At 45.0% G+C, this 15453-nt stretch overlaps 1 protein-coding gene across 6 annotated transcripts in view; it reads right to left on the bottom strand.

Moving 5' to 3' along the window:
* BCAR3 (BCAR3 adaptor protein, NSP family member) overlaps positions 1 to 15453 on the bottom strand; it is a 238749-nt gene that overhangs the window by 63306 nt on the left and 159990 nt on the right. For 5 of the 6 annotated variants that reach the window (XM_078072737.1, XM_036118099.2, XM_036118107.2 and 2 more), the window contains one exon: positions 11212 to 11251. In XM_078072737.1, the coding sequence (XP_077928863.1) occupies positions 11212 to 11251 (40 nt within the window). Of the gene's footprint in view, positions 1 to 11211; positions 11252 to 11385; positions 11507 to 15453 lie in introns of those variants that run through there. The other variant, XM_036118129.2, reaches the window with a different exon arrangement.

Raw genomic sequence — 15453 nt, 5'->3', positions numbered from 1 at the left:
GCTGGACCCTTGCATCCACGTCTCGAGCGCACATGTGGCCCTTCTCCGGCAGACCCAAGTACAACATCATCTTGAGGGAAAGCAACCGTGTGCTCAACTAGCTGCTTTTTTCATGGAACACCATTTCTACTTCAAAGAATGTCTGACAAACTGTGGTTATTCAGATGCGGGTATTTATCTGGCAGGCATTTTCTAAGAAAGGAACAAAGTGAGCCTGTCACTTCCAGAACAATGGACAGAATTTGTTGCCAGGGATGAAACCTGAGCATTCAATTGAAAAATCAGAATTTGGGGAAACTTGTATTCATGACCATGAGCTTGACAGCTTCCTGATACTTTAGTGATTTTTCTGATAAGTGGTAATAATAAACAAAAGTGAGTTTTTAATATTGTATAATGAAATATGTTAACATTTTGAATATCTGCACAACTCAGAAAACCAGTATTTCTAAAATGCCCAATGCATAGTGGTACAAAATCACACATGGGTGTGTTCTAGGAGACCAGACACTAAAGAGATTTGCAAAAATGTACAATGCCATTCTTCTCATTAAATTTTGTTTTGGAAAATGATTAGTTTTTACAAAAATAATTAGTTATTTTTAAATGAGTTAACTAAATATTAAAAAACTGCTATATTTTAATTTCTAATACAATAAACCAATAGTTAAAACTCATATAACTAAAACTCTTTGGTGTCTCAATAATTTTTAAGAGTGAAAAGGGGTCCTGAGCTTAGTTTAAGAACTTTGGCTCTAATACACCCGAGCTACTCATTTTACATAATTTTGATCGAACCTTAAGTTTTTAGCATATTTATGAAGTAGACTAACAGAGGGCTATTTTTATTTTAATAAATAACTCTACTATAAAAACACTAACACTTATAGAGAAAATTTGGAAACTGACAGAAATGTGAACAAAACTCCGTAGTTGCCAGGAAGTTAATTTCGACTTACTACTCAACACTCAATCATGCTACTCCCAGTCTGTGTCTTACAGAAACTCTCACAAATGTGCCCCAAGCTGTCTGAGTGCAGGCAATGCCATCTCTCCAGGATTTTTTTAAGACTGATTTATTTATTTGAGAGAGACACACACAGACAGCGCAGGGGGGCAGGTAGGGGCAGAGGGAGAACCTCAAGCAGATGCCCCCCTGAGTCCAAAGCCAGGTTCCATCCCAGGACCAGGAGATCATGACCTGAGCCAAAATCAAGAGTGGGCTGCTTAACTGATCGGGCCGCCCAGGCGCCCCTTTCCAGTATGGTGCTTCGCTCCTCTGTACTCCCGTGCGCACCCAATCCGGCAGGAAATCCTAAAGACTCTGCCTTCATATGAGACCAGAATGTCCCTTCTTCACCACCTCCTCTGCGGTCACAGGTCCAAACTATCCTGACTCACCTGGATAGTCCCCACGGCCTCCCAACTCCTTTTCCTGTTCCCGCCTTTGCCCCCCAAAGTCTGCTAGCAACATAGAAGCCAATGTCATCCCTATGTGGCTCCCCACTTCACTCCGCAAAAGTTACATATGGGACCCATGCAATCTTCCCTGTCCCCCTCATCACTCTCTCACATCAGCTTCTGGTACTCTCTCTTGCTCACGTTCACCCTTGCCTTTGCAGCCCCTCTGGCCTCATGGCTGTTCCTTGGTGGAAGAAGTGAACTCTTATCCCACTCCGCCTGGGCACACACGACCCCATAGGCTCAGGGTCTTCCCCATTAATCTCTAACATGCTGATAATCTGTTTTCTGCTTCACCTAATACCAGCTTCCTCCTGGCCATTTTTTTTTTCAGCTGTCAAATCGCAATTCACATATAACTTTTTCCAAGGAGACTCTTTGGTTACCACAGGTTAAACTTCAGATCCATGCCAACCCCTCTCGCACAAAATCTACATACTGCGTCACAGCACCTTAGAGCTTTTTTCCCCAAGAATGTAAGACAATTTACTCTATTAATAAAATGCCTTAACGATTTTAATCTGTATTCTATAAAGCCAACAAAAACCATATAAAATATACTTTAAATACAGCCCTTGGTTCTGAGGTTGTGAATGTTAATAATTTAATATCGAAAGCTCCCAGAATAATTAGACGTAACTACAGTCAAATGCTGCACTAGTGTGACATTTTTATTACCACTAGAGGGCAGAATTTAACAGCAAACGAGTCCAATGCTAACAAGCCTGGCCTCCCATTCGGGAGCCGAAGAGTTACTGGGACCCTATAGCTGACAAGATCTCCTGAGGAACTAACAGGTCTGAGCCAGAGGCTCTCAGAACTACACCTTTACAAAGTGTATATACCTCTGCCTAAATGTGTGAGTATTTAAGGTGATAACAGTGACCCCACCATGTTTGTCCTATACCAGGTTGGCAAGAGAAGGTAGGCTGAGGTTAGTTATAGGAACTTCCCTGCTTTCCTTAAATAAAATCACTGAGGAATTTCTGGAAAATTTTTAGAGATGGGAGTGTTACCTGCTTTGGGAAACTTCAAGATCTTTAGAAAAACCTCATTCCTTCTTCCTTCAATTTAAATGCCCTTTGTATCTGGTTTTACGTGGTCATCAGTCAGCCAGCCAGTCACTAAATACTAAGAAGACAAGAAAAGGTCCTTGCCCTCAGAACTCACATCCTAACGGGAAGAGGTTTTTGGGTTTTTTTTTGTTTGTTTTTTAAATAAACAAATAGATTTGGGACAAGTGCTCTAAGGATGATACACAGAGGAATGAGATAGTGTGACTTGGTGAGGCAGCTCTTAGCAGGGGGGTCAGGGAAGGTCCCTCTGAAGCAATGACATCTGAGTCAAGAAGGACCAGCCACACAAAGAACTAGGGTGATAGTTACTACATGAGTATTTACTGAGCGCTACCTACATGTCAGGCACTGTGCTAACAACTTACATGTATCAACTAATTTAACTCCTACATTCTCCCATCTAGTGTTAAGGAAATTGAGTGCCAGAAAATTTTGGAAACTTGCCTGAAGTCACCCAACCGAGAAATGGCTAAGTTAGAGCTTTGTGTCTGTGTTAGTTCTGGGGCTGCCCTAACAAAGTACCACGGATTCGGGGGCTTGAAAATAGAAATGTATTCTCTCAGTTCTGGAGGCTAGGCGTCTAAAATCAGGGTGTCAGCAAGGGCTACATTCTCCCTGAAAGCTCCAGGGGACCACCCTTTCTTGCCTCCTCCTAGCTCATGATGGCTGTAATCCTTGGTGGTGTTGGCTTGTGCACACATCAACCCAATCTCTGCCTCTGCAGTCGCATGGCATTCCCCCTGACTGTCAGTGTCTCTGTGCACAAATTTCTCTCTTCTTCTAAGAACACCAGGCATTGGATTAAGGCCCACCCTAATCCAGTGTGATCTCATCCTAGTGTGATCGTATCTGCAAAGCTCTTATTTCCAAATAAGGCCACATTTAGGTAGTAGGGGGTTAGTACTTCGCTATGTCTTTTGGGGGAACACAATTCCACTCACTTTAAACCACTCAACTTCAAAAGAAACTTCCATGCCAGGGCAGTAGGAAAAGCCAGCAGGGAGGGGTAGAGTGACTAAAGCAGATGGTAGTAGATGAGGTTAGGGGTAGACAGGCCACACGCAAAGCGTTCTAAGGTCCAATTATAACATGGAGTCTAGTCTGACGCCATAGCTTCCATTCTTGCTTGCATGTTCGTTTTCCAGTCTCTTTGCCACCTCTCCACCTGCCATTTCTTGGGATCTCAGACGTGTCCTTCTACTGTCAGCCAAGGATGAAGGCTGCAGCATAGAATACAAATAGGAATCTAGCCTTATTCCACTCACAGGCCAGACAAGGCTCCTTGGAGCACTTCTAGAGGGCAGCTCCAGGGTTGACCTTGAGTCAAACCATCAAGTTCAGGAGGCCCAGGGAGAACTGACTTCTGACTTGGGACACCGAGAGAACTCACCTCAGGCTGCCCTGGCAGAGCAATCTGGCCTGAGGACATTATCCAGACAAGCCCCAGGCAAGAACAGTCACGATTCAAGCCCCTGTGCTGTCCCCAGATGCCTTTCAGCCAGCAGACCTGAAGACGGCAGATGTGACAGGCCCAGTGGGGAGCCGCTGCTCACTGCGGACAGGTCCACCCCACAAGCTGCTGAGAGGTGTCCAAATCGTGCAGTGCTGCCACAGCATCATCTCTGTGATTGTGCAAGGTCTCACAACCTGCATGAGGACTCACTGCTGTGTCATCAGGCGAGATGAAAGTGACGTCAGTGACGCAAGGTAGCACCACGGAAGCGTTGGTGTGAAAATTTTTGCTGAAAGCCCACTACGCATTACTGGGAGGTAAAACAGGGACAGTGTATATGCATATAGTCTAGATCAGGGGTCCACAAATCTCTTCTGTAAAGGGCCAGACAGTAAATACGTCAGGCTTTGCTGCCCATTCTGTCATATCTACTCAACTCCATGGTAATGGTGAGAAAGCCGCAATACGTAAATGAATGGGTGTGGCTGTGTTTCAATAAAGCTTTCTCCATGTTGAAATGTGAATTTTTGCAATTTTCACATTCTTCTTTTGATTAAAAAAAAAAACCATTTAAATTGTAAAATCCATTTTTAGCTTGCGCCGTACAGTGACAGGCGGTAGGCCAGATTTGGTCTCCTCCAGCTGTAGTTTGCTGATCCTCCCAGTCTAATGATATCCCCAAATGCTCATCAATTAATGTAATGTCACTGCGGTAACAAGGTCTCCAACTGGAAGTTTCCTGTCCTCCCTTAAAATATTCACTGGCTTCTGGCAAGATGCCAGGCACTCTTGTGAACTCTGGAATTCCCCCGGCTTCCTCTCCCTCACCTCCTCCAGTTAAGTCCGCATGGAGCCGTCAACTCACCTAATAAAATAGCTCTTAATTCTCCAAAGGGCCTCCAGCCCCTGCCCTGACTTTCCATGCCCACTGCCACTATCTAAGGTTAGGCTCGCGATAACTCTTGGCTCCCATCCCTCGCTCCACTGAGCAATTACTAACACATGGTATATGCTCCCAACTATCTGTTGAATGAGCCAGGACAGCAAAATATCCACAAGCTCAGCACTTTCTCCGTGTGATCAGCAGTCTGAGGTGGCCTGTCTCAAAACCAAACATTTCCCCTACGGGGGTGGCAGCACTTAAGGGCTAAAATATGATAAGGTTTTAGTTTGCTTTTTAAAAGTCAGGCTCACTGAGGTATAATTTACATACAGTAAGAGTCACCCTTTTGAGGACCGTCCTGTGAGCTTGGAAGCAACCACAATCAAGGTATTTCTATCATTCTAAAAGTTCTTTTGTTCCCTTTTGCGGTGGACCTCTCCCCTACCCCTTTTCAACTACTGATCTGTTTTCTGTCACTAGTAAGTTTTTATACGCATCCCACAGTCCATTCCTTTTTAGGCTATCACACCACTGTATGGTGCACTACAGTTTCTCCATTCACCAGTTGAAGGACATCTGAACTGTTCCCGGTTTTTATCAATTATAAATAATGTCACCATCAATATTCACATATAGATTTTGAAATGAACATACATTTTCATGATACGATTTCACTTCTTGTAAATGCCCACATTTTGAAAGCCCCTGCGGGAAAGGGTTCCACTGAATGAGGGACTGTCCTCCACCCCTATTCTTCTGTCTTCCCACCCTGCCTCAGCAATCTGTTTTTAAATTGCAGTAACATTAAACCTCCCAAGAAGATTTGCAGAGAATGTTTTCGGGGTGGAGTGGGAGAAGTTGGACGGACGGGAGCTCTCCCCGCTCCTCTGAATGTGAGCCCCAGGGCTGTTTCACATTCACCACGGGCAGCGTTTGATCTTCTGGTCCCACCGGGGACCGTGCTGGCTCTGCGGATGTGCACACTCAGGCAAAACCCTGCAGAGCCAGCCAAGCGGGCCGTTATTTGGTTCATATAACTTGCTAAAATCGCACGGAATGTACAGCGTGCCATTGTTTTTGTAAGTCCCTTTCATGACTCTGTTAGCTGGCTAATTCAGAGCAGACTGGCCTGTTTCCCCTGCTGGAAGAAAAGACTTTCGTCAAAGGCAGCTATTTAACCGTGGCCATGGCTGCGGCCATCTTGAGCACAAAGCGGAGCTGCAGCCTCCCGGGCCCCTCTCCCAGGAGCTCCCCAACGCCGGCAGGCGCGCTTATTCTTGGCGCTGGAATTCGCATAATTACTCCTCTTTTAATCTGCTGGGTGACCTAATGTAGCCCCAGCCTGGCCGCAGGAAGAGGCCTTGCTGAGATCTGAGCCTCGGGCAGCCCGTCACATCTGTAAGGCCCTCAGAAAGAGCATTTCAGTGCATTAACCCCATAAAGGACTGATTGCCAAGGCACTTTGGCTCCAGAGCTGCTCATGCGCACTGGGGCGGGGAGGGGACTGAGGCGTGGGAGGTGGGGGAAGGAGCCGTCGGAGGTGCAGGTCCCCACTCAGGATAATGGCTCAGTCCTGTCCCTTTCCCAGCCTGCGAAGGAGCTCAGAAACTGCAAATCATTTCATAAAAGCTCACAAGTGGTTCTAGCAAGAATCCACCCAGGCTGCCTATAAAAGAAAGGATATTTGTTCACTAGGAGGCTAGCCAGGGACAAAAGGCTGCATTCCGTCTTGACACTTGCTAACTGCGGTCGCCTGGAGAGCAGGCCTTTGTCCACAGGCGGGCATGGTGCTGTTTATAGCCTGGCCACGAAAAGGGGCTTGCCTACATCTTGGCTAATTTGAAAAACAGTCATCCCGATTTCCTTTTCTGCTTGGCTTTATTTTCCAATTTATCTTTCTTAAGGACATTTAAAAATGCAAAATCTATAATAAACATTTCTTTTAAAAGAAAAATTACCCAGCTCTGCCCCAATTACCACCTCCCCTAAAAAAATGTATTTTTAAACCATTCCCAGAAAAGAGATGCTTTATTAAAATGACTGTAAGGCTCGTATGTGAAGAAGCTAGAAAAAATCTTCAGTCTACAAGGAAGATACGTATAAAGGGGGAAAGGACAAGAAATAATATAAATTTATAAAATTTGGTGTATGGGGGGGCCATTCTGGAAGCTTAAAAAAGTAGCCCCAGGAAAAGAGTGAAAAGAATGATAATGAGTGAAAATGAAAGTAGGTTTCATAGGTTCAAGAAGGGGTTACAAAAGTGAAAACATAATGGATGGTAAGAGCACATGTAGGAGTGTTGAGGTACATTCCCAATTTTTTGAGGTAATATGACAGACGGGCAGTTATTAGCTCTCACATCCTTGGTCTTAATGTCTGAGACACATGTTCCAATCAACATGTCACTTCTGCTCATAGTGACAGATGATCTAGAGTGATAGATTAAGAAGCTCTTCCCGCTTGCTAAAAAAACTTTCCCCTCCAGCCTATCACAGGTATAGAGGATCCTAAAAATGTTCAAAGGACACTAACCCATCCCCTGATGTTCTAGTTGTGAGAAGATGGAACCCACAGAAAGAAGGTGGTAAGTCCACAGTCACAGAGGGTGGACTGGGCTCCCCTCCCTGAGGGTTCTTCAGGGTTGTGTAACTTGGAGTGTGCTATTGGAATGCCATCTGGAAAGGTTAACACACTGAGCTATTATCACTTATTCACATTTTAGTACAATTATTTTATCAAATGTTCTAAGCAGTTACCTGACACAGGTCTAAGAAACGACACTGAATAAATACATTGTAATGGGGGTAAAAATATGGCAAGAACCAAATGGGGCAGTGAGCAAGTAAAAAAGCCCAGAAAATAAAGCCCTCCTCACAATTTTGCCTAGGGCTATTTCCTCCAAAAGCTATTTCCTCTGTTAAAAAAAAAAAAAAAAAAAAGTTTTTATCTCCCATAAGGTATGCTAGGTACGCAGAGGAAAATTCCAGAGCTGTACACCACTAAGCAAAGTCACAAATGACTAAAGGAAGGTGGAGCCGCTGTGGACATTTCTGCTTTCCAACCTGGAAGAAGTGGTTTCTTTCCGGTGCAGTGAAAAAGACAATCAATGGTACTTCATTACAGAAAAGGACCCCATGATTACACAAAACAGTTAAAATCAGAATTTCAAAATGATCATGTTTTGAGCTACTGTGGGGGCCGGGGAAGTAGGGAGAAGTGAGGGCTCAAAAAATAAGGCAAAAGTAGAAAAAGAAAAAACAAAACTCCCCTCTCTAACAGTCAGAATTAAAGAGACACAGTGGCAAATGAGATTCCAAAATCCTCTGGCCGGTTTGGAGCTGCTCTAACTTTCTTATCACATCCAAACACGGAATTCAGCGAGTAGGGTCTAGGTGCTGTGGGGAGGCTCCAGCGGAAAGGGAAAGAACCTCTGTCAGCTGGGGGGCTCCCCGCCTGCGCACATTTCCCTCCATTACCCCCCAACTCCGCGCCCCCCCCACCCCCCCAACCCCCCGCAGAGGAGCTCCTGGTAGCCTAGCAACCGCAGACCAGACCGGTCCCCTTTCACGCCGAATTAATGCCATTCCTTACAAACTGCACAGGGTGTTAGGAGGACACAGAGCCCAAACTGGACAGAAGTGAATTTTGGATTCATTCTCCACCCAGCTCCTCCACCACAATACTGCAGCCCCAGCGCCTCCCACCCCCAGTGCCTCAGTTCCCCCAGGCCCACAGAGGCGAAGCCAGTCCCAGATAGATAGATAGATAGATAGATCCCTCCCTCTCTCCCTCCCTCCCTGGCACTGGGAAAACCAGGTGAGGATGGTTAGAAAGTCTCCCATGGGAAGGAGAAGGCATTTGAAGACAGAGACCCAGAGATCTCCATCAGAGATCAGACTACCCCCATTATGAGGTCCCTAAAAATGTGCTCTTTTGCATCTTGTTTTTTTAAAGGCTGATAAATCTGACTCTACCAGAAGGGGACCCTACGTGATGTAATGAATTTTACAAAGAATCTCTACTTTTCTACATGCCCAAGAGGCATTAAGTGCACCAAGGGCTTGGAGGGAAGTAACAGCTCAAAGTCAGGGGGCACCAAACTGCATCCCAGTTTGTCTATAACTATCTCACCTCCCTTGATTATTTTCTGTCACCCTCCAAATCACTAGGCACCAGCTGGCACCGATTTACAAGGCCTTCATGACATGGACTCGTCAGCCAGGCTCAAGAGGGCGGCCAAGTCTGAGAAAGGCTAGGATGAGCCTGCACTGGCCCAAGAAGCATGACACATGGGTCCATTTAGACCTTGAGGTCAAAGGCCTCCATGAACGTGCTTTCAGAGCTTCAGTGACCATAGAAGCAAATGAAAATACCCCACATTCGCCCAACAAATCCCCAAACCATCCCTCCAAACCAGGGGCAAAATGAGGATAAAAAATATATATATATGCACATATGCATCCGGGAGGAGCACAGAGAGTTCATTTACAAAGCCCTGACTAGATTGAGACAAGGCTGGGAGCAAAGAGTGACCTTCAGAACACCTCAACAGGTCCTTGGAAAGAAGTACCCTCCAGCCACCAAGGGCGGTCCCATCACCTCTCACTGCTGGGGAAGACAAAGACTGCCGAGCAAGACAGACACCACCGAGAACCCCAATATCTTTTCTTACCCAACACAACTCAACTTAGAATGACCGACATTCATGAATGCGACACAACAGCTTAAAGAATACCAAAACAGATCATTCCAGAATCTATGCTTAGCTTTGGAATTCATCACCAGATTATCTTAAAGGCTTGGACAGTGTGAAAGGAAAACCAGGCTACTGGAGTGTGGGAGCCCGCAGCGAGCCCGCAGCGGCAGACAGCCACTTTCGGAAACATGGCATGGGTGGCTTTTAAAGGGCTGCTGTGATTTACACACTGCCTGATGCTAGGGCACATTTTTTATGTCATGCTCAAGTCAAATCACAGTCTCTGTGAATATCACCCCCCGAATGCTTTGCAGCATACAACCTGCATAAAAAGATGCACCCAGAGGCACCTGACATCATTTATAAAGCTCTCTCGTGATTCTGGCATGACAGCCATGCTGGCTTCGGATTGTACATTTGCTGCACTGATAACTACAGCTCAGACATAGACTGGGAATGAGAGGGAGGAAAAAAGAATACCCGCTTCCATTCCAACAAGCTTTATTATGACTACTTCAAGCCACTAAGTGAGTCTACTATAGGTTTCTCCTCTATCATCCATCCTCTGGTCTAAAGAGAAAAAATGCCAACAGGCACACGAAAAAACAACAATCGAAAAACAACACGAAAAAAAAAAAACAATCTATCTATCCAAATACTCCCAAACTGTGACACTGCCCTTGGAATAAAGAGGATGGAATGTGGCTCCTGGGACGCAAGCACCTTCAAATTTAACACATGCCATGATTTGTCCTAAAAGTTAAGGATGTATGTTGTCATAAATCCGAGAAACGAAGTGTGACAAATCAGAGTTCACTTTTCTGTAGTAGGTACCAGATTTCAGTTCTCAAAAATAAAATGAAGCAAACATATACACCCCCCAAAAATGGGGGTGGTGGTGGTGAAAAGCATCTTTTCTTTCTGCTCAGAAGGAAATCATTGTTTCAGAGTATTGACTATTTAGAAGCACTGAATGTCAGCCCCACTGGAAAGCAGCATATGACCACAGCTCCTGGTCCTAGATGAGCTACTACACAGGATAGTGGCTGTCGGAACGGAAGGCTGACTCAGAAAACCTCAGGGAGCCTGCAGTCCTCCACTGAAGATAAACTCAGGCTCACAATTCATTATCTACTATCCCTAAAAGCCAAAACACTCTGAAAACTGAAAAATTTTAAGTCATTTGGCAGCAAAACAAACCTGACCTCTTTTGGTGGCAAAGCATGAGCTGAGCTACATAAAATCATTTGTAGTCTATTTATCCCACTTTGTGTGAATATTCTTACATCTCACTGCTAAAATAATGAGTTTGAGTCTGGAGTGCTGGCCCAGCTAGACCCCTTTGAGGATGTTATATATGTGTACCATATTACCTTTCAAAAACAATTCTGAATTTTAAAACCCATCTAACCCCCAAGGGTTTCAGATAGGAGGAAAAAGACTGTAGACCTATAAAAGGATGACATAAGACCCCTACAAAGTAACTGAAGGCCTAAGAGAGTCAAATTATCCCCTGGTTGTTCCAGTCTGAGCAGCTTCCTACACAAGCCAGACTGCAGCATTATTTGGCAACACTGTGTTAAAAATGGGAAATCTATTACACAGGGTCCTAGTTCCGAAACCTTAAATCCTGGTTTCCTACCTTCACATATTCCAGAGTTGGGTCCAGAAGATGCTGATCCCTGGAAAGAGAAAACATAAGTATGAGAACAATTGGGAACAACGCATTCTTGTGCTGAGTAAAATGTATCCAATATCATGTTCACTCTCTTCATTCAAATTATTAAGATGGGCCCACCTCCCAGGCAATACTCACAGGAGACAGATAAGGAAGTTAGAACAGATCAGATCAGGAGGGGGTAGGACACCACCATAATCCGTCTAGAAGCTCCGCCTGCTTTCTCATCAGAGCCAGGCTCCAAACGTTAGACTAGTTCATGTGCTAATTCTAGATTCACTTGAGCAAAAAAATTAGCCTAAAAATCTGAAGCACAGAACAGCAAGGAGGATAGAGGTGGGTGTAAAGCAGGACTGGATGCCCAAATGAGGGGTCCCCTGGACCAGACAGCTGTGTTATGTCCTCTTTGACAGAAGAAAATGGAGGCTCACGCAGGCCCAGCGGCTGCCCGAGGTCACCCAGTCCCTGGGGCAAAAGATGGAATCTGTAAACCAGCTCTCCTCCTAGACCACGTCCTCCTCTTTTTTAAAAAAATCACTGCCTTGATTAACCCCCACCCCTGGTGTCAAGCAGAGCAGTTCATCCTCATTTTCTTTGGTGCCCCAGTACTGTTCTCTCCCCCATCTAATGTCTGCTCGTGTCTGTCATAATATGACGTTGGGATTAACCAGACAATTAAAAGTAAACAGCAGCAGGTGGCCCTAAGGAGGCTGACTTCTTACAGAAACGAAGAGAATTGACTAGGGCAAAGGAGAGGAGTGGGAGACGTGAGAGCGGCCGTTTTCAGTGCTGGCAGTTATAGCGAGGTGCCCCCTCAACAGAGGATGTGAAAAGACAGCGAGCTGCCTTGAGAGACTTAAACTTCAAAAACTCAACACATCCCTGCAGAGATGGCATCATTTTGAGAGGACAGAATGGCTCTAAAGCCTGTAAGAATAGTCTTCTCCATGGAGAGGGTCTTAGTGTATCTACAGAAAGAACGGGTGCCTCACAAGTCCCCCCAACGAGCAGCTTCCTCTGCAAGGGTGGGCTTGACCCCCAGCGATGGCAGCACTTCTCCCCGGGATAAGAGAGGATTCTGGTCACTGCCGGAGCACAAGGAGTCCCAACCCCACGGCTCAGGGATACCACCATCTTGTGGAAATGGATACAACCCCCAAAGCCCATGCTTGGCTTAGTGTGACGGTCCATTTAGGGCTGTACACGGGGGCACCTGCACGGAGGCAGGCTGTCATCCAAGATGCTCCTCTCCATGTCAGTGGATGAGGTTCTGGAATGAGACCCTAATAGGGACAAAGGATCTGAGAACAGCATAAGCTCACCGTCCCTGGGTGCATTCCCATCAAAGAGGGGTATAAGCCAGTCTTTCAAAGCCTTACAACTCTTTGCCTTCAAGTTCGTTTATCAGGCATCTTTTCCCAAAGCACTGGAATCTGTCCTGTGCCTGGTCACCACTTCTGCCACACGCTCTGGACACCGTGTCGATGTCATCAGGCTTTGCATCCGTGGAACCACCGGTAGTGATGAAAAACTTTGTCGGCAGCACTTTGGCTGTGCTCCCTTTTAAGTTCTTGAACCCCTGGTTTTCTACTGAATTAACATTTCAGGCGTATAGCCATCCAGTCTTAGGCTAATCATCTGGCCCCAAGGTCTGGCCCTGGGAGGGTAGGAAGATGTTAGAACCACTGAAAGGCTGTTCTCATCTTCAAATTTCTTTTTATGCACATTTAAAAATGTGCATTATAGGGCGCCTGGGTGGCTCAGTTGGTTGAGTGACTGCCTTCAGCTCAGGTCATGATCCTGGAGTCCCAGGATCGAGTCCCGCATCGGGCTCCCTGCTCAGCAGGGAGTCTGCTTCTCCCTCTGACCCTCCCCCCTCTCATGTGCTCTCTCTCTCTCATTCTCTCTCTCAAATAAAATCTTAAAAAGAAAAAATAAAATAAAAATGTGCATTATAGACATTCATAACCCAAGTATTAATGCATAGATAAACAGGATAGGTATGGGGGGCTGAAATCAGTGGTTCCCAAATGTTTTTTGGTCTCAGGATCTCTGTACGCTCTAAATTACTAAGGACCCCAAAGAGCTTTTGTTCATGTGGGTTATATCTACTGATTACTGATATTAGAAATTAAACGGAAATTTTCAAAATATTTATTAGTATTTTAAAAAGGAACCCATATTTTATATAAAATAATTTTATTACAAATAGTTATTTTTTCTTAATAAAAATTTAGTGAAAAGAGTGACACTGTCTCACATTTTTGCAAATCTTTTTCACATCTGGCTTAGAAGTACAGCTGAATTGTCATATCTACTTCTTTTTTTCTTTTTGAAGATTTTATTTATTTGAGAGAGTGCACGTGCATGACCAGAGGGGACAGGCAGAGGGAGACGCAGACTCCCTGCTGAGCGGGGACACAGCCCCTCCCTCCAACACAGGGCTCGATCCCAGGACCCTGAGATCATGACCTGAGCTGAAGGCAGATGCTTAACCGACTGAGCCACCCAGGCGCCCCTCTCATATCTACTTCTGCATTCAGTATGTTATGTCTTGGTTTAGAAAAAAGTCCATCCTCACATAGATATGAAACTGGAAAACGGCGGGGTATTTCATTAGACTCTTCAGGTAATTATGGCTATTATTCTTTGATACACACCAAAACTAAACAAGTGGTAATTTCTTAAAGGCTAGTTGTAATGCAGCATCTTGGACCACGCTTCTTACTCTTCAGCATCTCTCTCCTGCACTCTGATTGGACCTTTTATCCATGTGTGATTCTGTATCCACTGTCCGGGAAAATACTGGTTCACTGAGTTATGCAGATATTCTAAATTTTGACACATTTCATTATAATATAAAAAAAGAATCACATTTGTCAGTATTGTCGCTGATCTCATCAGAAGTTGTTAAACATCGGGAAGTGTCAAGCGCATGGTGGAGGATACAAATTTTCCAAACTTCTAATTTTCACTTGAAAGCTTGAACTTTTTCACTGGCAGCTAACACACTGTCAAATATTTTCCTTGAGCTTCGTTTCATTCATTTTTGGGAAAATATTTGCCAAATACCAAGATCATAGAGTCATGGTTTGTCATTTTAATTCTCCTTTTTTAGGTGCTCGAATGTCATTCTTTTAGTAAATTCTTTTTAGAATTTTGTTCAGGATCTGCTCTTCTCACCAGATTTAGCTCTAAAATCCTTTTCCTTTCACCTCTGAAAGCTGAAATGTTCCTTTCTTCCTTTCTCTAGAGATGTACCTAAAAACTCTCTGGGCTAGTTCTCTCAGAACAGAGCCTTCAAGCTCTCTTGGGAAGAGGTGGGATAACCAACAGGGACTAGGCCAGGCGCTGCGCCTGGTGGCTCCTGAAGCAGCAATGGTTAGCACGGTCCCCACGCAGAGACAAGATCTCCTAGAGGCAGGGCAGCCCGTGCTCTCCCATCCAGAGAGCCCAGCACCAAAGAGCCTGGGGTCTTCTCCAAAATGCCCCCCACCTTAGATGAACCTCCTGTATTCCTCTTCTTTTTTTTTGTTTTTAAAGTAGGCTCCACACCCAGTGTGAGGCCAACACAAGGCTTGAACTCATGACCCTGAGATCAAGGCCTGAGCTGAGAGATCAAGAGTCGGATGCCTAATCGACTGCGTCACCCAGGCGCCCCTCCTGTGTTCCTCTTCGATCCTCTACCACACACTTCTCTGGGCAGAAGAGAAGGAAACTGGGAAGGCTCTGGTGAGAGATAAACCTGAAGTCCCCTTTCGACCCTGCCCCCCAAATGAACTCTGCTAAGGGAGCCTTGTTCATTCTGCTACAAGAGCAGAGAGGAATCCAAATATCCTAAAATTCTAACTCAGGGCTCCCAGGGATGCCCTAGAGGATCCTCACGTTCTCATCCTTTTTAGACAGGCAAGGAAGGAATACAGGAGAGTGTCTAATAAAACCAAGAGTGTGTTACAAGTCCAGAAACTTTAAAAATCATTGCCCTGAACTAAATTATGTTTATTTTTAAGAGCTAGCTCCTATTTTTATTTTTTTTTCAATTTTTTAAAAAAATTATGTTTAAATGCAGAAGTGCTGTGTCTCCTTTCTCAGCCTCCACTTCATCCCAGCTGGCCAAAAGAAGATGTGAGCTAGAAAACAGAGCAGTTGGCCCTGTAGCCCTAGCCTCTAATTTGAAATAGAATATCCAATTATTCATACAAGTCT

The sequence above is a fragment of the Halichoerus grypus genome, chromosome 5 (genome assembly GCF_964656455.1).
Source record: "Halichoerus grypus chromosome 5, mHalGry1.hap1.1, whole genome shotgun sequence".
Classification (NCBI taxonomy): Eukaryota; Metazoa; Chordata; class Mammalia; order Carnivora; family Phocidae; genus Halichoerus; species Halichoerus grypus.
The sequence above is the reverse complement of the archived record's forward strand: the minus strand, read 5'-3'. Positions and strand labels throughout refer to the sequence as shown.